Source organism: Anolis sagrei, chromosome 2 (genome assembly GCF_037176765.1).
Source record: "Anolis sagrei isolate rAnoSag1 chromosome 2, rAnoSag1.mat, whole genome shotgun sequence".
Classification (NCBI taxonomy): Eukaryota; Metazoa; Chordata; class Lepidosauria; order Squamata; family Dactyloidae; genus Anolis; species Anolis sagrei.
The window spans coordinates 219672103-219696228 of NC_090022.1; the positions used below are offsets into that span (position 1 = coordinate 219672103).

General features: G+C 38.7%; 1 protein-coding gene across 3 annotated transcripts in view; it reads left to right on the forward strand.

Moving 5' to 3' along the window:
* GLIS3 (GLIS family zinc finger 3) overlaps positions 1-24126 on the forward strand; it is a 204245-nt gene that overhangs the window by 18149 nt on the left and 161970 nt on the right. For 2 of the 3 annotated variants that reach the window (XM_067464418.1, XM_060762272.2), the window contains exon 3: positions 4036-4516. The exons of the other annotated variant lie outside the window; for it this stretch is intronic. In XM_067464418.1, coding sequence (XP_067320519.1) covers positions 4132-4516 — 385 coding nt within the window. In that variant the 5' untranslated portion in view covers positions 4036-4131. The remainder of the gene's footprint in view (positions 1-4035; positions 4517-24126) is intronic. 3 annotated transcript variants of the gene reach the window in all.

The following is a 24126-nucleotide window of genomic DNA, read 5'->3' on the forward strand; positions in this document are numbered from 1 at the left end:
AAAAAGCCATTACTGTGAAGTCTTCCTTCCTTCACTCTATAAAAAAACTGTCCTGCTACTTACTGAAACTTTCATTTTAAGGAAAACAGGCAGAAATGTAGATGTGCTGGAATCATCAAAAATACATTGACAATAGACCAGGGCAGGCCCTTTGTCAGGTAATCAAAGCACATTGTTTCTGAACAAAAGAGAATGAATGTTTAACATATAAATTCCTGTTTTTAAGCCTGCATAATGCTAATGTATTTTAAAGCTATAGACAATAATTATTTTGATTGGTTGTTGATTTATAATACTGTATGGCACACAGTTTTGCCAAGAGCGTGAATTCTCTTTGTTTTCCTGTTCTTTTTCTCGAGAGCTAGTCACCTGTGTTAGTCCGAGGTACATTCTGCTTTACTCAAACAAACCCTGGGAACCTAAAGAACATTCAGCCCCATCTGTCCCTTGCTGAATTGCAAAATGTGATTTATGTCGCAGCCAGCCATGAAAATAAATGATTTTGCTTTTAATCAATAAATGTTCCCACAATCTACAACTTGAACAATGAAAGTTAACAATTTAGCATTTATCTTTTTGAGTTAAATAAATTGACCTGGGGCTTGTGCACTCCCAGAGTTGTCAGTAGGAATATTGCCATAGCTTTAAACACAACTAGCATTAGGTTATTCATTATAGTCCATATTTCATACACCAAAGGCATTTCTATCATTTCAAAGATTACCAATTTTTCCTGACATCACAGTCAAATCCCCCAGTCTTCTGTGACACACATTTAGGGGACCTGAAAGGCTGTTTTAGGAAGATGGTAAACCTGTGGGTCCCCAGGTGATGTGGCCTACAACTCCCAGAAATCCCAGCCAGTTTACCAGCTGTTAAGATTTCTGGGAGTTGAAGACCAAAACATCTGGGGACCCACAGGTTGAGAACTACTATGTTATGGAAAGGAAAGTCTGTTTCTGACAACCCAGTTCCACCAACCTAAACCTGAACCTAATTTGGATGAGAACAATAGCATGTATGAATCAAGAAAGAGAAATACATTCAGCCCTCCACATTCACTGGGATTAGGGGTACAATACCCTTGAGAAACTGAAAAACAGTGAAGAAAAGAAATTGTCATTTGTTTTACATGGGAAAACACCTCTCTAAGGGCACGTCTACACTGACCATTTAATGCAGTTTCTGACCACTATTGAAAAAAATGATTTTGCTGTTCAGATGACCACAGAGGGAATCCTGGAACGAGCTGAGGTGTAGATGGTGATTATATAAACCACAGAGCCCTGACGCACATTAAAAGCTTCTTTTAGTATGTGTTGTGGGAATTTTGTTGTTGTTTAGCCACTGCAGTTTGAACTGCATTAAATGGTCAGTGTAGATAGGCCCTAAAAATCTCTAGGTTCTCCAGTATGAATTCCATGGGAGGTTGACCACAGAATTGCACTCGAGCAATGGTTCTTAACCTGTGGGTCCTCAGGTGGTTTGGCCTACAACTCCCAGAAATCCCAGCCAGTTTACCAGCTGTTAGGATTTCTGGGAGTCGAAGGCCAAAACATCTGGGTACCCACATGTTGAAAACACTGGCTTAGAGATTTCTAGAGAGGTATCCTCCCATGTGACTCTATGATCAATTTCTGGTAGAAGTTGCACTGGAGAACATGCAAATTGGATAAAATCAATTAGGCCCTGAAGGATTTCATTTTAAGAAGTGCTTTGACTTGTCTCTTGAATAACATGAATGTTAGTCCTAATCAATCCTGCAAGGGGAGGGTTTTTATAACTGAAGTACCACTACATAGAAGGCTGTCTTCGTGTACTTTCACAATGCATTGCTCATGTTAATGGGACACAGAGGCGAGCCTCTCCAATAGACCACAGTTTTAGGCAAAGATATTTAGGGAGAGTTGTTTTCTTGGTCCTGTAAACAACCAGGTCCAGATCTCTTTAAAAGATGAGAGCTCTCTCACCTGATTTCAGAAACTCTTGCTCTTTGATTGATACAGAACAGCTCTGAGGTTCAGATTCTGCTGAAGCACTTTATTGTTGTGTGCCTTCAAATCATGTCCAACTTAGGACAACTCTAAGGTAACCCTGTTATCTAGGGCTGTATGACTTGGCCAGGGTCATCCAGATGGCTTCCATGGCTGAGCAAGGAATCAAGTCATGGTATCCAGAGTTGTAGTCCAGCACTGAAAGCACCATGCCAGAGTTGATGTTGATGCACTACATCAGAGTATTCATGCTGGTGGAGGCAATGGAACCAAAAGAAAAAGGCCATAGGAGATAGTGATAGTAACAAACAGAATGCTTGAAACACATTTTTTTGTGCTCTCTGTCACTATCACTGAGTAGGTCTAACAAAATCCAGCTATTAGTGAGCATTGCCAATACTAGCCTGAGATTCACAGTTTTCTAGAACAATTGTCTAAATTTGGTTGAGGAACTATTAAAGTACAACTAATTGTTATTTTCTGTGTTTTATAAAGAAGTATTCATAATAAGGAAAGGCTAGCAATTTCTTTAAAGTATTTTTCATGTAAAAGTTTTTACATATCCTGGAAAAAAATCCAAAACACGTTAATTGAAGACTACTTTAATTATGATTCAGACCATCTGCACCAGTTCATTCATTTTTTCTTAATTCACACAAGAGGCACCTCCTCTCTTAAGGATCCATTCCCCACTCCTGATCATTGCTTTCTTTTTACATGGAAATATAGGATAGGCCATAAGCTATGAAGGAGGTTCAACATTTAATAACTTCATTTTTTAAATTTAAAGTAGCATAGCATCATGCATAGTATATATCAGAAATAAATTTATATTTTGTGTGAACAATCAAAACTCATAAATGGCATCCAGCACCATGGCATAATATACAGCAGGCACGGGCAAATTTCAGCCCTCTAGGTGTTTTGGACCTGAAAGGAATTGTGAGAGTTGAAGTCCAAAACACCTGGAGGGCCGAAGTTTGTCCATGCCTGTTATACATTATATATAAGACTGCTTTACGACTTTTGGCCCATGCTGTAGAAGCACTGGATGGATTTGCCTCTTTCTAGGTTTGAGTCAGCATGTGTGTGCAAGAGTGAATATTTGCCTAACTAGAGGGAAAAAGACTAGTTTTGCACACAGATGCTTTGTGCAAATTGTTGAGCTCTTGACAGGGGAAAGTGGGGGAAAGTGTTTGCCATTTCAGTCTCATCTTGAAATCTTGAGACACAACGTGTGGCTGAAAATGAAAAATACAAGGCATATTCTTTGCATTCACATCACTTTCCATGACTCACACAGTTTCTGCTTTCTAATCTGAGATGGCATGGAAGACCCTTGCAGGCGGAAACAAACTCTTGTATCTTGAATGTTGTCTTGTATCATAGTTGAGATACTCTTTTTGGTCTATGTTAATTATGAAATTAACACACATAAGTGTTTAAATAAACAATAGACACACAGTGCATTTTATTTTATTTCCTTCCATTTCCACCCTTACCAGTAGGTAGAAATAATGCGGTTCTCATCATTCTTTTGTTGTGCTCCTGGCCCTCAAAATATAAACCACCACTGATTTCATACTTGGCCCGTGTCCCAGTGCTGCTTAACTGCTGTGCATGTTTTCTGTTCCCTTCTTTAAATTAGCACAAGGCAGAAATAAAAGAACAGGAGAGGGATGCTCTGCTCAGCCAGAGCTTCCCGGCGGCGGTTCGGTTTTCTCTCTGAGCTGCTTCTTTCACTTGCTCAGTGTTCATTCCATTTCATGGCTGGTTAACTAGCACAAAGGTAGCTGACCTCACTGTTAACTTCTGCTTTTGAAGGGGGCACAATTTCCCTGCATTATAGTTCTCAGTAATCATTTATCCTTCTCCCCAGAGCTCTTTCTCTGTGATTGCTTCTACTTTGATGTCCACACAATCAATATTTCTTCCCCATGCATTTAGACACAAAAGCATTGCCCTGACCTCTTGTATTTTATATCAGTACAAGTTATTTTATTTTTTAATTACATTCTCTCCTCCCCCTTCCTTATAACAGGCTTAATGCAATATGGAAACCTCACTGATCATGGACTGATGCCTTCGCCAGCCGGGGCTTTGCACTGCATATCTTTAAGAGGGCGATTCTTTCACAATGAATGTAAGGTCATGCAGTATGAGCCATCGGACAGCAAGTACTCCTCACAGGTCCAAGATGGTAAATGGACTTCATATCCCACCCAACCGAACTCATGTAGGAACTTCTTGCTCATCAACTAGTGCTAGTACTCCAAGCCCAGCTATTGGGATCCTGTCCAGCAACTTTCATTTAAAGGCATCTCTTGGAGGAGGCATTGCCCCACCAAACAACATTATTGATTCCAATATTCATTTCCCTGCTTTAAGCCCCAGGAGGCAAACAGTTACAAGTGGGAAACCTTCATTCCAAGTTCCACAAGCTCCAGGATTGACAGCACCACAGTTTTTGAAGCCAAAGCAGCAAGAATTTGGAAATAGTTTCACTACCAGCACAGTTAAAGGTAGGGCTAATTTTTTCACACTCAGTAGTGTTATTTCCAGGAAATTACGCATTGTTTCTGTACTTGCATACCAGGCATGGGCAATCTTCGGCCCTCCAGCTGTCTTGGTCATAGACTCCCACAATTCCTAGCAGCCAGTAAGCTGGCTGGGATTTCTGGGAGCTGAAGTCCAAAACATCTGGAGGGCCAAAGTTTTTCCATGACATCTATATACAATAGGGATGCTTCCAAGGGTATAAATATTTTCTACTCATCCCCACATGTTTCATGTTCAAAAGGATTCTCAATGTATCCCTTTTCAAGCACAACCTTTTTCTGTTGGACTCTGCTTTGTCAGTTCAAGTATTTTAATGTTTGTATTATGTTGGCCATCATCCCTTTCTAGGGACACTGGGCAGTTCTACACAGACACTATAATAATCCATTTTGGATTGAAACAAATTGAGTTTTCTGCACCTGCACAAACACCCCACGAACCAGTTGGATGATGCAACACTGGCCACAGTATCCGCCGATTGCGGATATGAACTGGACATAGGAACTGCAGTATCCGCATCTAGATAGCCATCAGCAAATTATTTTTTTTCTTAGCCAGTCTGCTGAGATGAGCTGATGCACTGCTGATGATCAGAGTATATCCCAGTTTCAAGCCTGAATGGAATATACTCTGATCAGTCTAACTTGTTCCAGACTTTCTGGTAAGGGTTTTTTAAATACATTGTTTAAATGCATGCTGAAGCACATGGTGTGTGTGTGTGTGTGTGTATGTGTGTATGTTATGTGGATACTCCACCCTTGAGCCACCTTGTGTAGAACTCCCCAATGCCAACCTCATTCCCAACATCCTTCCCAACAAGAGGAATATAGTGACTATTTAGACCTTTGCAAGCAAGAAAGTTGAGCATCAAATTAAAATCTGGAGTGCCATTCTGCCCCACCATCCATACTAGGCATTAGCTGTCTCTTTCTTTTTAACTTGTCTAGTTGCAGGTTTCAGAGGATAATAATTTGTGAGGGAGCTTGACAGTCTGATTCTTGCTTGATTCAGGAAATCTGGATGATTGTCCACCTCAAACAAAGAAGAGTCTACTCACTTCTAGCTGAATTGTTCCATTTTCAAGACTTCTTACTTACGAGATAAATTTCTCCTAGCAATCAATTGCAATTATCATCTTGTAACTTAAACCCATTAAAACAATTTCTGCTCTTTGAGGCACTGGAGAACAAGCCTTAGCCATTTTCTGTGTTTCAGCCTTACAGTTATTTGAAAGGAGATACCATGGTCTAGTGCAGTGGTTCTCAACCTTCCTAATGGCGTGACCCCTTAATACAGTCCCCCATGTTGTGGTGACCCCCAACCATAATATTGTTTTTATTGCTACTTCATAACAGTCATTTTACTACTGTTATAAATCATAATGTAAATATCTGATATGCAGGATGCATTTTCATTCACTGGACCAAACTGGGCACAAATACCCAATACACCCTAATGTGAATGCTAGTGGGGTTGGGCAAGGATTGATTTTGTAATTTGGGAGTTGTAGTTGCTAGGATTTATAGTTCACTTATAATCAAAGAGCATTCCGAACTCCACCAGCGATGGATTTGAACCAAACTTGGCTCCCATGACCAATGGAAAATATTGGAAGGGTTTGATGGGCATTGACCTTGAGTTTGGGAGTTGTAGTTCACCTATATCCAGAGAGCACTGTGGACTCATGCAATGGTGGATCTGGACCAAACTTGGCATGAATACTCAATATGCCCAAATGTGAACACTGGTGGAGTCTGGGGAAAATAGATCTTGACATTTGGGAGTTGTAGTTGCTGGGATTTATAGTTCATTACAATCAAAGAACATTCTGAACTCCACCAACAATAGAATTGGCTCAAACTTCCCACATGGAATCCCCATGACCATCAGAAAATACTGTGTTTTCTTATGGTCTTTGGCGACCCCTCTGACACCCCCTCGCGACCCCCTCAGGGGTCCCGACCCCCAGGTTGAGAAACACTGGTCTAGTGGTTTGAATGTTGGTCACTCTGAGGATCAGAGTGTTGGGTGCCTTCTCAGCTACAGAAACCTGCTGAGTTTCTTGGGTAAATCTGCTTTCTCCAGCTTTAGAGGATGGCAAAGGCAAAGAAATCATGAACAAATCATGCCAAGAAAACCCCGTAATAGCTTGGCCTCAGAGCCACTATAAGCCAGGAATGACTTGAAGGCACACAACAGCAGCAGTGGGTGTGAGCCTTATTCTCTACTGGGCTGAAGAAATGACCACACTAATCATACAGCAGTCAAAGTCATGTCTTACACACAGGCTGTCTTCGCCTGTTACAATGAATCACAATTTATTTAATGTCCACGGACAGAAAGGAGCCTGTACAAATTGTTGAGCTCACAAATTCCTCTGTCTCCTTTTCACATGAGTGGGAGGACAAATAAGCTGGAATTCCATTTTTCTTTAACATTTTCTTGACTCACCATGTAAATATGGATAGGAGTCTTTGCTTATTTCATATATGAAAAAGGCAGATAATGAGTGTTTCTGCATTTTGGAACTTTTTTGAGAACATTTTTTTTGCATAACACATGTTGGTCAGAATTTTCTATGGAAGTTAGTGAATTGACATATGTGGGAATTAAAATTGGGCAATTTCATAATGTTGAATCCAGTAGAAGGTTGCTGTTATATTATTATGTACTAAAGCTGGCAAAGTAACTACTGCAATATATGATCAATGTGCATAAGGACCATTGTATTTTGGGTACCAAGACACATCAGGCATTGTTGGAATTTTTTCAATTAGCAAATGATTTGTTAGTACCTCTGCTACTTAGTTGTATGAGTGTAAGTTCCTTCCAAGTCACCTGTTGAACTATGACAACCCCATGAATTTAATAGGGATAGAAGTTGTTTGGCCCATATGTTTCCTCGGAGGCCCCTTCTACACTGCCATATAAAATCCAGATTATCTGCTTTGAACTGGATTATATGGCAATATAGACTCATGTAATCCAGTTCAAAGCAGATAATGTGGATTATTTGCTTTAATAATCTGGATTATACAGCAGTGTAGAAGGGACCTGGAATATAGTTTACAACTGATATTTAGTTGCAGTATCCCATCCCAGTACTAAACAGGCAGAGCCTGCTTAGCTTCTTGTATCAGATCTGATTTGGTGTCTTTAAGGCATTTAGGCTTAGTAGCTACTTAGCAATGTATATTTAAAGTTGTGTTACATAATTATAATATAGGATTCTGGTGAATAAACACATTTTTTTGCAATGTCATGGTTTTTTATATGAAAAAAAGGGTAGGGGTTAGGGGATATGGGTATTAATTGTGCAGAAGGCATCTTTCTTCTGGGAAAAAAACCCCAAGCTTAATAAAATTACTCAAGACAGGAACATAATCATACATTTTTTCAACCAATGAGTCTCAATAGCTTGGCAAGTGTAGCTTCTCATTCTTTTCCCTCTCTTTTGCAGCGATGGCATACAATAATAGTGATGTCTGGAAGCTATTTTAAGGGAATATAGTTAATAACTAAATTGGAGGCCATTTGGGATCTTTTAAAATTAATTACTGCTGTTTCAGTAAGGGTATATATGGAAAGAATCAGGACGGATTCCTGTCATCCAAAGCAAGGCAGCATGTATTTGGGATAATGCAATTGTACCAATTATTTTTTTCTCTCAAATGTACTTCTTGTTGGCTTTGGAATGACGGGGATGAAAGCCAGTTTCCAACAGAACTAATACACACGTTTTAGTTTAAATAGTGTCTTCCAAATGTTCAGTGCCATAGAAAAATTAGAAAAGAACTACTTGAGAAAGCAGTACTTCAGTCCCAATGACAACAACGTTTTGTTCTGTATGCTTCCTGGTAGTGTAGAACAGACTGTGTGTTACTGTTTTTTCCCCTTTTTACTCTCAACAGGCAAGTCTCAACAGGAACAATTGTATGGGTCTTGATTTTAGTTAATATTATATTACCTTCTGCAAGGTAGATACAAATCACACAAGTGCAGCTTCATGATATTAAGTAAACATGTAGCATTTTTGTAGTAGGATTAACAAAACACACATCTTTAAACTTACTTTAAAAACATGTTATTTTTTCAAATCTGATTCATAATGAGAAGATTTGGATGTTTGATGTATGCATCTCAAGAAGCATATACAAAGAGAATGTTCTTGAAACAGTAGTAAGCATTGTTAACGTAATTCTTTCAGTGTATGGCTACAGTCATTATAATTGATAGCAGAGGTGGCCTTACATCTAGGCAACCATGGTGTAAACTACACCAAGATGGTTCCTTCTGGAAGCTGAATGTTACCATTTCTGACTATCCCTATTGCTTTCTGTGGCCTCTTGCAGCTTACCATGTGTATGTGTTCACATGATGTCCTCCCCATTTTCTAAACATCTGAAATAGCTCCAATAGGTCCAAAGAAGAAGAAAACATTGGATAGTTTGCAAAGCCATAGGCTGTTCACAACCAAGAAAGGAACAGTTTTTAATGCATCCTTAGACCCATGTAAAGCAAGGAGCCTGGCAGGCTAGAAAGTAATCCTCTAACTAACCCAATCTGGTAGGGACAGTCCTACTTATTTAATCTCCTATTGTCTCATTTTTTCAGCTGCTTTTAAAACATCCCAGTTTTTTCCTCTTTTCTCACTCTCTTCTTTTGTCCTCATCATTCTTCAGTTGCTGCAAACTGAAGCCCCTACACTGTTCATGTAATGCAGTTTCAAACCAGTATGGAAGAAAGTGGTTTTACAATGCAGATAATTACATAGGAAATCCTGGAATCAGTTTAAGGTCCAGATGGTGATTACCCAACTCACAGAGCACTGGTGGACATAAAAGACTTTCTTTCACACATTTCTTAGAGTTAGATGTCCAGCTACCACCATTTGAAGCTAGCTTTGAACTGTACTAAATGGTCAGTGTAGATGGGACCTTACTTCAAAGGGCAAATGTAATTTGCACTGAGTTAATTCAGCTGGAGAGAGGAGAGGTCTGGATGAAACTTTGGCTTTCTAAGTAGGCTCAGGCAAATGCAATCTGTTTGTAACTGCTCCCTATTAATATGTTTTGTCATCTTGGCCACATTCTGATTTTGTTTGATCACACATATCCTTTTTTGTTTAATGTGTGCAGTGTTTAGGGATATACAAGAGATTTGTGCATGATGAATGAGCACAAAACAGGTCCTATTTCAAGCTACTAGCTTTTGATGTCTATAGGGAAGGGATGAACTGTTAGATGGAGATATCCTTTTGGAACACCTCTTCAAAGAGTGAGGCTTCATGCATAGCACTCATGTTCTCTGTGCCATCATCGGGATGCTGTGGCTGCATGTATTTCCTTTGCATATTTCATTTGCAGGGTTTTTGTGTGTGCTTTGTATGCTCCCTAACTTTATTTCCATTTGTCTTTGGATATAGTAGAGGCTAAGGGAAAGGAAAAATCTCATCTCCCCTTTTCTACTCCATCTTTACTCACAAGCTACAACATGTCTCTGGTGGAGGCTCAGGTATCAGTAGTGATCAGGTGTTATGTGCCAACTGAACTCATTTCTGTAAAAGTTGGATCTGATCACAGTGGTACATGAATTGATTCTGTAAGATCACTGTAATGCACTGTATGTTGGGCTGCCTTTGAAAAGTACTCAGAAACTTCAGTTGGTCCAAAGAGCGGCTGCCAGGTTGTTAACTGGGGCTGGCTACAGGGAGTAAACAACTCCTCTGTTGCAACAGTTCCATTGGCTGCCCACTCATTTCTGGGTACAATTCAAAGTGCTGATTTTGACCTATAAAGCCGTATAAGACTTGGGTCCAGCTTGTTTGAAGGACTGCATCTCTCTTTATGAGCCTATGAGAACTCTACTATCGACTGGGGAGGGCCTTCTCTCTGTCTCACCACCCACTCAAGCGCGTTTGGTGGGGAAAAGGGAGATGGCCTTTTTGGTGGCTGCTCCCAGACTCTGGAACTCCCTCCCAAGAGAGACCAGGATGGCTCCATCTCTGCTTACATTTTACAGGCAGATGAAAACCTACCTTTGCCATCAAGCATTTTAGGGAATGAGTGGAAGCCTTCTGGGTGGGGGCTGTGTGGTTTATAACTGTAGTTTTAATTATTTTTGTGCTTCATGACACAGAATATTTTATTGTTTTTAATTTTTGTTTTTCATGCATTTGCCCTGTTTTTAATTTATAATGTGCCGAATATAAACAGAATTTATATGTTAGCTGCCTTGAGTCCCTTTATCGGGATAAAGGCGGGATAGAAGTAAAGTACATCAAGCAATAAAATTTCTTCCAGAGTTTCTGATCTCACCAGTTTTAGCTTATTAAATTCTGTAGATCAGAAATAATAGTGGAACTTACTTATGTCATTAACTTTGAAAATGAAATCAGTGTATTTTCCATAGTCATTTTCTTCTCTTAGATTTGTACTATAACTGTGAGAACCAAAGCTGAAACTCTTATGTGATTACAGTGTTTTAAGAATATCAGCTGTTGCCAAATTTAGGCTGCAATTGGTATCAGCACTATAATTTATTTGTAACTTCCTGACAGAGTTCTACTGTACTTAGAAAAGCATACAAAGTTTCCTAGGCCAGAATTTTCTATTCTGTGTGTCTAAAGTATAGTATGCCATGCTATTGTTCAATGAACTTGATGTTCAAGAATTCAGAACATACAAGAAAATTACAATCAGTAAACCTTGATTTTGAAGATTGTTCAGATGACAGGTTGAACTAAGTTTTTTTAATCAGTAGAAGAAAAGAGCATTTAAGAAAGATTAATGCAGTGAGATGCCAAAGTCATTCATAACTGAACAGTGGAAGTACGAGTATAATGCTCCAAATCCTATGTACCTTGCATTCATTGTTCTCTAGCAACTATTGTTCAGAGTAATGTTGCCTCTGATACAGGGACATTATAGAGCCAACAAAAACAGGGAAAGGTCTCTAAGCCCAAAACCTCACATTAAATGAGAGCATAACTGATTAAACTATCTAGAATATGTAACCATAACAATATGCAATATTCTGAAGATGTATATAAAAATAGTAATCCAATGCAAATACAAAAAAATAAAATCAACCCATTGGATAATGTACAAACACCAGTAAAACAAACAAATTCCAGAACCAACATCCTAAATGAAAGCATCAAACAAGTACAACAGTTACCAACAATATCCATGCAATTAATAAGTAAATAACGATAGGCAAGCACAGAAATTGAAGGCTAAATAGAGTGCCAGCTACTCATAACACAGGCTGTAGAAACAAATATTACAAAATCTATAAAAGCATGTGGTGAATTTGGGTCCATCCAAATACCAACTAGGAACACTGAGGGGGAAAACCTGGAAAATGTTCGCACCAACAACTCATTGATTACAAGTCAATAGTACTAGTTACTTATCACAGAGCTATAGGCAATGACTCCAACATGCATTAATATAATGCATTATGTAATACAGAATACATAATGCATTATATTAATTCAATAACCATAATACATAAGGCAAGGGAAGTGTGTGTAGAATACACATCCCAAAATCTGGGAAATCTTTGTTCACCTTCCCAAAGCTATAGATAACAGAAATGAGGAGTGGAATGAATATTCTTAATTATTTGTTTCCAGACTGTAAAATGTTTAACCAACAGTTGAAAACTGTCTAGGAAGAATAATAGACCAGCAAGAATATTGTGCAATTGTTCAACATTGTAAAATATTGCACAGAGATTACTATTTGGAGAAAAAACACATTTTTGGCACAAAAACCTGCTTTCTGGGTAGAAGATGGGTTTCCTGCCCAGAAAACAAGAGATGGGAGGGGGGCTTGAACAAGAAAATACATTTTTTCTTCAGAACAATTCCTTTGCAGCATATCAAGATGTTCAAATGTGGGGAAAATGCTGTGAAGGAATATTTGTTTTCTTCTTCAGTGGGGAGAAAGCTATTTTAACTACTTATCCTTGCATGCAAGGATAAAATAGTCAAGGATTAGAATCCCTAACACAAATGTGTGCATGTGTGTTTTCTTTGCAGAGGAAAAGGTATATAAGCCTCTTAAACTGCTAAACTGTATGAGAATAGCAGAACGTCTGGTCAGCTAGAGTAATTTTTGGGTAATTGTCAAGAGGGCCTTTAAATGTGCATAATAGAGGCATAGGTTTTTTAACAGGGTTATGTGCAAAAATGTTAATCAGTAAGCAGTTTGAGCCACACTTGAAATGTCTCTTTTACATAGTTATTATTTTACTCTTTAAGGCCATTGTTTTTTCATCTGTCACTTGGCATGGTCTGAAAAAGAGAGGTTCATCAGTATGCTGTGAGACTCCTTGCACAAAAAGCTGGATTCCATCTTCATTTGTTTTCTCCTCTGTTGCTGCCTTTAATCAGTTTCCAGTGGCTCCGTAAGCCGGACCAGAGACAATGTTTTATACTGAAGTGATTACATGATAAATGCATAGGTTTGTATTCAACAAACCCACAGGACTCCTTCTTTTTAGCTCCATGCATTCCAGCAGCTTTGAAATGGTTAAACAAAGCTCAAGAAACAAAACAAGACTCAAATCACAAGGGGATCACAAATGGAAGCTTAGAGCAATTGGCTGAGGGATTCACTTGAAGCCAGAAGAAATAGGTCTGCATGAATTCCTCCAGTATTTGTGCCTCTGTGCCAAAAGAATTGAATTTAGCACATAATAGTCTCTGGGCTAAATTCCTTGTGTGTGTGTGTGTGTACTATAAACTTTGAGAAACCATAGACAGAAGAGTGTGCTTGGGATTTAGTTCCTTTGATTTCCAATTAAATTGAAATGTTTATTTTATTGTTGTAAGACATTTGTTTGGCATAAGTTACTTTAGAGAACTTTTTGAAAACAGTACATTCAGTTTGTTTCATATATGACTGCTGAGCTATTGTCAGCCTAAGTCCTGCAGAGGACATTAAGTGTTTCACATACCATCCCAGCAAATCCCCCAAAAGTCAACCTGAAAAATAATGATTTCAACAATGAGCCTTTTTCGTTCCTAATGGAGACCCAGACAGCTAGAAGACCTACATAGCCAAAAGGTCCTAAGGCACTTACAGATGTCTCTGAAGAGTATTAGTCTTTGTGCCAAAATGGATCTATTTTTATATGAAAAATTATGAAATGCCTCAAAAAGTGTTTGTTAGCACAATGCCAACACTTAATCACTTTCTGTTACAACTCACCATGAATCAGAACAAACTGCAAAAACAAAACATCCAGACCCAACCATAACTGGAGAAAAGTTGTTGCTGAAATCTATCTAGTTATGGTCAGGTTTTCCAAAACCTTTTGTTCTATTCCATGGAAACATACATCACTCTATATTCAAATGAACTGCTTTCATTTTTAAAATATTCTGCAAAAAGAGAAGAGTAAACGAATAGAACTGTTTTCTATGTATAATCTGATTCCTTTGTGTCAAATGTGTACATCTTAAAGGAAGACAACTGGTTTCTTGCAGTTCTGTTATGTATGCTATCTTCTTTGTCCATGGTTTGATTCAAGAGTGAATAAAAAGCACACAGAGAGATATAGAAAAGAAAAGAAAAATGAGGGAAGAATGACAGCACCTGTATGAAATTAATCTATTTTGTGGAGATGGAAGTAGTCTCAGCTTTTGTTCCATCAAAAAGTTAGCATATGTAGAACACAGTGTACATTTCTGCAATAAGTATGGTGAAGTGGACAACTGTGGGACGTTGGGAGTTTCATTAGGACTCTAGGAGACCTTGGGGGCGTCAAACCCTTACCCCACTCCTATAAAAACTCCTAATTTTTCTTCCAAATGACCAAAACAAGTGGAAATGAGAAAGGTCTTCCCTTCAGAAGGGAAATTTACTTCTGAAAGAGTTATCTTGTGGAAAAGCTGTCTCCACTGAAATGATATCACCAGTGCTTCTGACTTACAAACAAATTCAACTCAAGAACAAATCTACAGAATCTATCTTCTTTGTAACTTAGGGAGTGCTTATTATATCATAATAGGCTATCACTTGCATTTGAATATGATTGCTTTCCAAGTGTAGAGTCTTGGTGGTAGGACCTTAGTGACTGTAGGGACCTATTCTGCATCCACAAGGTTCTTTCGCAGTGAGGACATCAATTTCTAGATTGAAGGTGATCTCAACAAGTATTGGCTTGATGCGCCTGCCTCTTGACATGTTTCTCCCTTTTGCCCTCCATTCATGTCTCTTTGAATTCTACAGCACTCTTGGCAACAGCTGACCTCCAGTTAGACTGCTTGAAGTCAGGGCTTCTCAATTCTCTATGCCTATGCCACAGTTTTAAAGGTTAGCTTTAAGCCCATCTTTAAATCTCTTTTGCTGCCCACCAACATTGTATTTTTCATTTTTGAGTTGAGAGTAGAGTAATTGTTTGAGAGAGAGTGATTGGACATTTGGATGAAGTGGCCAGTTTAGTGTCATTGATGGTGGAGGATCATCGCTTCAGTGATGGTGGTTTTTGGTTCTTCCAAAACACTGACATTTGTCCTCCTGTCTTCCCAAGGATTTTTCGGAGGTAACACTGATGGAATTATTCCAGAAGTTGAGAGTGGTGTTTGTAGATGGTCCATGTTTTGCAGGCATATAACAGAGATTAATAGTTTTATAAACAAGTATTTTATATCCCTGTGGATGTCCCAATCCTGAAACACTCTCTGCTTCATTAAAAAAATGCTTCACTTGCAGAGCTGGATGGTGTTGTATTTCGGTGTCAATGTTGACTTTTGTGAAGAGGTGGCTTCCAAGGTAATGGAAGTGGCCAATATTTTCTAACTTTACACCGTTAAGCAGAATTTCTGGCATTGCAAAAGGATTAGTTAGTGCCTGCTAGTAGAGCACTTTGGTCTTCTTGAGGTACAATGAGAGGCCAAGCTTTTCATATGCTTCTGCAAAGATGTTTAAAGTGGCTTGTAAGTCTTCTTCCGAATAAAAACTGACTCCATTATCATCAGTATATTGGAGTTCTGTAATAGTTGTTGCTGTCACCTTGGTTTTGGCTTTCAGCCTGGTGAGGTTAAATAATTTGCCATCTATCCGATAGGTGATTTCCACACGAGTGGGAAGTTTCCCATCAACAAGGTGCAGAATCGTAGCTATAAAGATGGAAAATAAGGTTGGGGTGACAACACATCCTTGTTTGACATCAGATTCCACTTTAAATGGGTCACTTTAAGAGCCATTGCTATCTATGACTGCTGCTGTGATGTCATCATGGAGGAACCATAGGGTGTTCATAAATTTATCAGGGCATCTGGTTTTTAAGAGGGTGGTCCAGAGAGAATTAAGGTTCACTCTGTTGATTACCTTTGTAAGGTTATTGAATGCCATGTTGATTTTGTTCCCTGCATTTCTCTTGGAGCTGTCATTCAGTGAAGATCATATCAACTGTTCCTCTGGAGGGGCAGAGGCCATTATGGGGTTCAGGGAGGATGTCTTCTGAGATATTGTCGAAGGCTTCTGAGATACCTTCTGAGATAGTTAGAAGGTGGTTTGCAAGGATTCTTACGAGGAATTTCTCAGTGAAGGTTAAAAGGGAGATACTTCAATAGTTTTCACAGTCTGTTCTCCCCCCCCCCCCTTTTTTTTTGGAAAGGGTGATGATAGTGGTGTCCTTGACGTCTGCTGGGATCTTCTTTGTCACCCAGACTTCTTCAATGAGCTGGTGATGTTGTGTCAGCTCTTTAAAAATTTCAATAGGGATCCTATCAGGTCCACTGGCTTTGATATTTTTTAATTAGCTGATGTCTTTGTTGACTTCCTCTAAACTAAGCAATGCTACAAGCTCATCCATGGTTTGTTGTTGCAGGATTTGTGGGAAGACTTCTTTAGCCATGTTGGAGCTGCAGTTAAGGAGGTTATGGTAGTGTTCTTTCCAAAGTAGTACAACTGATATTTTGTTCTTTAGAAGTTTAGTTCCATCTGATGAGTATAGTGGGTGCATGCCATGATTTGTTGGGCCATAGATGATTTTGTGGCCAGACATGTAGCCGGGGGGGGGGTGGGGGGGTGGGTTGAGAGGCTTCAGCCCCCCCCCCCCCCCGAAACTCTCATGGTGGTGCGCGAGGCCTTACTGGTACATTATTAAAACTGTTATGCTTATTCATATCATGATCTGATCACCATGCTCAATATATCCCATATGCATGGGGGTATTGGGGTAACGATACAAAAGGTTTGCTAGGGTAAACCCTCTTTCACTCAGACTCAGCCCCCCCCCCCGAATCAAACTCAGCCCCTCCCGAATCAAAATCCTGGCTGTGTGGGATTTCTTGAGGCTTTTTTCATTCTCTGGTCGTTCTTTGGACCTCAGTTTTTGCACTACTGTAGATCTTTTTCTTAGCAACACAATTTGTGTCTCTTTGCCATATTTGGAAGGCTTTCCTTTTCTTATCAATTAATTGTTGGATCTCATTATCATTTTCATCAAACCAGTCTTGATGTTTCTTAGTTTGGTATTCAATGATTTCTTCTCAGGCTGTGATGATAGAGGTCTTTAGTTTATTCCAATGTTCCTCAACATTTTCAGGGTGTTCTATGGGTAGATGACCCTTGAATGTTGTTTGGGGAAGGGCTTGTTTAGAGAGTCTTGAAGGGCTTGAGTCCCCTTTAGGAGAGATAAAGTGGGGTATCAATAAATATAATAATACTATATTCCTTCCTTGGAGTCTGTGTTTGGGGTGATCATGGATCGAATTAATCTGTAGTCTGTCCAGCAGTCATCAGCACTTGCTCCTGTGAAAAACACATCATGGCAGTCTCTGGCACGTATAATTATGTAGTCAAAGAGGTGCTAATGCTTTTTCCAGAGGTGCTTCTGTGATGTCTTAAACTTTTTTTTCTGGCAGCAGAGCATGTTGATGATGACATGGTTGTGTTCTGCATGTTTGGTGAGAAGTAGAATGCCATTTGAATTGTTGTTTCCAACCCCATCTTTCCCTATAGTCCCTGGCAGTCCCTATAGCCACATGATATTCCCTTCTAATGTTGAAAAAGAATATCCAATGGTGGATATTCCCTTCCACCATTGAACCACATGATATTCTCTTCCACCATTTACTCAGGCCATATTCCCCTTCACCATTTATTTAATCCCTATATCCAAGAACTGCCTGTGTGGCCTGAGTAAATGGTAGAAGGGAATATCATGTGGTTCAAGTACTAGTTTATGTTGTGTCTCTGCTCCATTGTGGGTGTTGAGGTGATGACAGAATAGTTGGAGGGGGGAATATTATAGGCCAGTTTTTTTCAGCATTCAGATATTTTATAATAGCAACTAATTAATCTTTCAGGCCTTTGAACTATAACTGCAATTAATTACAATTTAAAAGTAAAGTATTCAGCTCCGAAATAGATGGAATGTTTTAACAAGTTTGTACATCTTTAAATGCTTTCCACTGGAACGGAAAAGCTGTGCTCCATATTACCCCTGCTTGTAATTAAGCAAGCATCTTCAGACTCTAAAAGTTTAAATGGGAAATCGTTTGAAAGCAGAAAAGTATAACGGTTCAGCTACAGTCGTCTCCTTTTCAGTTTGTATTGGACTTTTCCTTTTCCATATTCTTATTTTTCTCAGATTTCCAAAAACCTGTTCGGTTTTCTTAATTTTTTGTTCCAATTTTATCTTACTTAATATTTCTCTTGTATACAGCATCATTAACACAGAAAAAGTAATAACACAAGCCAATAAATATTTTTCATCAGATATAATTTCTTATAGAGTTTTTCATGCTGAATGCAGATCTGTGTGTTTTTTTCTTTATCACATGTAATTTTTGTGATGACGCTAATTGAATAATTAATGCATTTAGAATACAATCTAATTGATATCAGTGCATAAATGCATTATTTGATTAGCCTCATTGCAAAAATAACATGTGATAAAGAAAAAATAAACACACATCTGAATTCGGCACGAAAAACTCTATAGGAATGATCTAAAATTATATCTGATGAAAAATACTTGTTGGCTTATGGTTAATTAGTTTCTAATGATATCAGTATGTAAATGCATTAATGATTCGATTAGCCTCATCGCAAAAACTACACGTGACAGAGAAAAAATAAACACAGATCTGAATTCAGCTTGAAAAACTCTATAAGCATTACCTAAAATTATATCTGATGAAAAATACTTGTTGGGTTGAGTTACACAAATATGATATGAAATGTGCAGACTTTACAGTAGTCTACTGTAATGTACCATTCGTCATATTTTTAAAAATTGATGTGATGGAAAAAAATAAAGACATATTTAAAATCAGCACAAAAAAAATGCTACTCTCATTTCTGATTATTACAAAAGGTTTGATTTTGTTGGCTTGTGTAATCAGCTGAGGGCTTTACATGCCAGGGCCGATTGTCACCAGGTCTAAGACAATATATCCTCCAAAATTTCATAGATTAAAATTGGAATGTATGTTACCCAGCAACATCAATGTATGATCAAGATGTGAACATGTATTAATGAAGAAGACACAAAGTAGGAGGTCCTTCTGCAGTTTTCCTTTGCCTTGGGCCCCTTCTACACTGCTATATAATCCAGATTGTCAAAGCGGATAACCCATAGTATCTGCTTTGAACTGGATTATATGAGATTATATGAACTGGATTATATATGCTATATAATCCAATTCAAAGCAGATAATCTGTATTTATATGGCAATGTAGATGGGACCATAGTATATTGGGAAGAGTGAGATTCTGCCCCTCTTTTTCTCCCTCTGGTATTAATTACTTTTACATTTTAACCCTAGTTTGCAGGAACTGAAGTAAGTTGGGTTAGAAGCAGAAAAGTACGACAGGAAGAGAGAGGCTGGGGCATTTTTAAAGCAGCTGAAAAAGAGGGTTAATCAGGACTGTCCCTGCCAAATTGGGAGAGTGCAATTGGGAGAGTGCAACTGATGCAGTTAATAAAATGTTGCTCTTCTCCTTTTTATGTATAGATAATAGAATAGGCAAACAGGAATACAGGTAGCTGATTTTGGATGGTGAGGGAGATTACTGATCCAACTTGTCCAGCTATGTTGTGGTTGGCAGTTAGGGCTGGAACATTTTTCTACTCCAATCTGGAGATCTTTTTCAAGATCTGATGAGACCCCATTTAGATCCCCAAATCAGACAAGATTTGAATCCATTTATAGCAGTGCTTAATGGAGTCATACTTTAATGTTAGCAGTCAGATTGTGACCTCTGAGACATCCAAAGAGCAGCAGACTCATGGTTCAGGACAAGTTCTCCCACCCGCATAGTCCTCCAACAGAAGGAAATGACCAGGAGTCTCAAGAAGATGAATTGGGGAGGAGCTGAAGTGACTGCCTCACTCTACTCTACTCTGTGTAAAAGAATTTTCTTGCTGGGAGACATACAGTTTCCTGAATCAACTCCAGACTGACGTGCAGAGAAGCATGAAAGCTTTTAGTCAAGCAAAGCTGGAAACTAAAGCCTAGATGGTAGAAACAGTCAAGTGGAGTCCAACTGTGAGAATTACCTAGTGGTTTTAGACTAGAGGATGGAATCTCTCCGCGAATGAAAATCTTGATGGTATGTAAGTAATTTTGTCCAAACAGAAAAGGCCAGAGAAAGCTTTGTCCCTCATTTCCAGACATCAGCAGTGTGAAATTTATTGTGCCAGCAATCTGTTATGAATTGCCCTTTCGAAATATCCTTTTACCCTCTCTCCCCATCATTATTCTGTTGTGACAATTCTAAGGACAATCTTCTCAGGAAAACTGAACAGTTGATGTGCAGTGTAATTGATCCAGGGTATATTTATTGAAGTTACTGTTTGAACATGTGTTAGCAAATCTATGGTTGCCTTGCAAGTCACAGATAATCAAATCTCTCATTAAACTGTATCATCAGAACAAAATGTGCTTCAAGAATAACCAATTTAGCACTGCTGTCTTAATTAATCAGAAAAAGAGTACAATCTACAGAACTGCAGTGTAATTTTTTTTGTGTGAACCTTGCCTGTTCTTGGCAACTGTCAAGATTCTAGGCAGTTATTTATTTAAAGTGCAGAGCATGAAGAATAGCTGACTTTCTTCCAAAGACAGAGAAAAAAAGTATTTTAAAACTGTTGTCATTTATTATAAAATATGTGGTGTGTGGCTGGATGGGTGGGAGGAAGGTAAAAGTCACATTGTCGTATGCCAGCACATGCTTTCCCTTTTAATTTGGTTTGTCATTTTGACAGTCAGGGCAGACTATTATTGTTTTTCACATTGTAGGGCCAACAGGATGAGACGCTGTTTGGTGAGGTTCTTTCACCACCCATGCTTCTATGTCAGTCTTCCACCAATCAGGTGTCTTCCAAATACAACTATTTGCAGTCAGTGGCATCTGCCCCGAAATGTGGTGGAGTCCCCTTCTTCTTTGGAGGTTTTAAAGCAGAGGCTGGATGGTCATTTGTAGGGGATGCTTTGATTGTGTATTCCTGCAGGGTAGGATGTTGTACTAGATGGCCCTTGTGGTCTCTTCAAACTCTATGATTCTATGAACAGTGGTCTTGGATAATTATCTGGAATACATGGGTTTGAACAACAACAACAACAACAACAACAACAGCAACAACAAGCAATTAGAACCAATTCCATCAAAGCCAGAATTGAAAAGTCGATGACAGATTCCAAATGTAGACTCTGCAAGGAAGCAGATGAAAACAATGGAATACATACTCAGCTGTTGGAGAAGATCACACAGATGGACTATATGCAGAGACATAATACTGTTGCTCAGATGATCCACTGGAACTTGTGTCACAAATACCATCCCAGTGATGACTGACACACTAGGTACAGTGGCTAAAGACCTTGACCTGCACTTAAAAACAATAGGTGCTGACAAAATTACCATCTGTCATCTCCAAAAGTCGCCCTACTTGGGTCTTCACGCATTATTCGCCAATACATAACACAGCCTAGACACTTGTTCGATGTGTGATCAAATACAAAAGCCAGCATAGTGATCTTGTTTGCTGTGTAGTAATCTTGTTGTGTGTCAAATAACAACAACAACAACAATAATGTTTATTTATAAAACCCTTTCCACTAAAGGGCATGGGGCATCTCATGTACACAATCAGATAAAGACAATAACTCATAACATCCAAACAGCCACCAGACTCCTTACCAACCTCAGTCACAACTGAGTTAGTTTGCTCTATGCTGTGTCCCTGTGAACAAACGCAGCTGGTCATTTCTTCTGCAAGTAAAGATATTGGCACAAATCTTTTGGCCCTTGCTTAATCATGCATTCAGTTCATGGTTACATAGGAAGAGTTCCACCAGGACAACCATTTCACAAGGGACTAAATCCCATTGTGAGTTCCAATTTGTATGGAGCCATTGAATAACTTGACCTTACCTGTGTGTTGGCTCAGGATTCAACAATTGTTTGAATAGGTTCCTTCTTGTTGGGACTAACCAGCAGGATTACAGCCATACAGTTACATTCTTGGATACTGGATAATTCATCAGTGCCTTCAATATACTGCTTTATTCAGTGGAATAGCAGCAACACTGTGCCTCTGTGCATTTCCCAGCATGTAAAGGTACATTAAGCAGGAACACTAGCAGTTACACAGTTGGTTGTGCAGGTCCAGTATTCAGCAGAAATGTAGTGTAGCTATGTGAATCTATTATTATTATTATTACAATATTTATTTATATCCCGCTTTATCTCCCCGAAGGGGACTCAAAGCAGCTTGATATAAGCATTAGTATACAATTTAAAATATATACATATACAAACATTAAAACAGAATTAAAAACAAACAGCACTTAAAAATCACAGTTAAAATCCATCAAAACATATTCAAAGTTAAAAATCACTTAAAATGTAGACTTAACTTACACAAGCAGGATGAAGGACAAGAATGGGGAAGATTTGGATCGCAGTTGACATTTAGCCCATATTTCCCACTTTTGTGGCTCTGAATCCTCCTGCCAATCCACTAAGGCTTTACAAAATCTTTTTGAAATGTAGTTTTCAGCTGATTTTTTGCATTAAGTGCAAAAACCCCACAATATACATACAAACATTAAAAAAAATCCCTCTCCAATTCCCAACATCTCCCGGAATTTCCACTGTCCTTATATATCTCAGTTTCCTTCCAAAATGGCAATAAGAAGTGATGCCATTTAATTTCAAATTGCCATTTTGGAGAACAAAAGAGGCAAAACGGGTAATCTGGGGAACATGCAGCATGTAGTTGCCCACCCTAAAGTTGGATCTCAGCTGATATTTTTTTTTTACTGCTGATTAGAATAAGACTGGAAACAGAATCACAGAGTTGGAAGAGACCTTGTGGGCCACCCAGTCCAACCCCCTGCCAAGAAGCAGGAAAATCTCATTCAAAGAACCTCCAACAGATGGCCATCCAGGCTCTGTTTAAAAGCCTCCAAAGAAGGAGCCTCCACCACACTCTGGGGCAGAGAGTTCCACTGCTGAACAGCTCTCGCAGTCAGGAAGTTCTTCCTCATGTTCTGGTGGAATCTCCTTTCCTGTAGTTTGAAGCCATTGTTCTGCATCCTAGTCTCCAGGGCAACAGAAAACAAGCTTCCTTACATCTTTGGAGTAATCTCTAGATCCAGATTATGAGTCTCCAGGTGTTATTGAATGACAACTCTAATTAATCCACATCGTTGGCTATATAGACTAAGGGCAATTTTTGGATGCAAAAATACCCGTGCGGTTACATCTTTTACATCTTCTTGATCTAAACATCAGGGGAATTTCACTAAGAGTTACAATATGCTGCATAAAAGTTCTTGACTAGGTCAGATGATGAAAAGAAAGTGCCATTGTTGGTCTGAAGAATTTTATTGCATTGGTCATTGTACTTTACTTAAGAACATTTGAAAATATCTCTTCGAAATGATATCTGGGAATTCAGGCCAGTTTATAGCACTAACTTTATGATAGAAAGGGATATTGGGTGGAATGCTTGCATATTTGTGCAAAACCTAGCCAATCAAGATATGTGACATTCATATTCATTTGGAACAAGGTTCCAAATAGTAAACCAAGTTAAAGTCACATATACCCAACTCTCTTCATAGAAAATGCATTTAACTGTATATGAAGAAGCAAGGACACAAATCAGTTTTGTATTGTTTCATTATGAAGCAAATTGCCAGCTCACAAAAGGTCAGAATGTTTCAAATGGTTTCCTATAAGACCATTAAAGCAAAGCTTAAGAAATAGGTTTGCTAACTTTTTTTGGAAAAAGGTTCAATTCCAAAAGGTTTTCTATGGTTACAGTTATATTTTTTCTCACTTTTTCTCTTTATCCTATTTGGCGTAGCCAGATTGCCAAATATGAAAATCCATATTTAGGGAATGTGGGAGGAAGCAGTCCAGCATTTCTTTCATGTTCCTACACCTCAGGATGAGTTCACAATATTTAGTCTATGGCCATTTCTAGACAATGTGGTTTTCAACTGTGCACGGAGTACGTGGTGACTTTTAATTTTCTGGGGACATTCCCAGTCAGTATCTGAGATCAGATTCCTACGAATCCAAAACTTCTA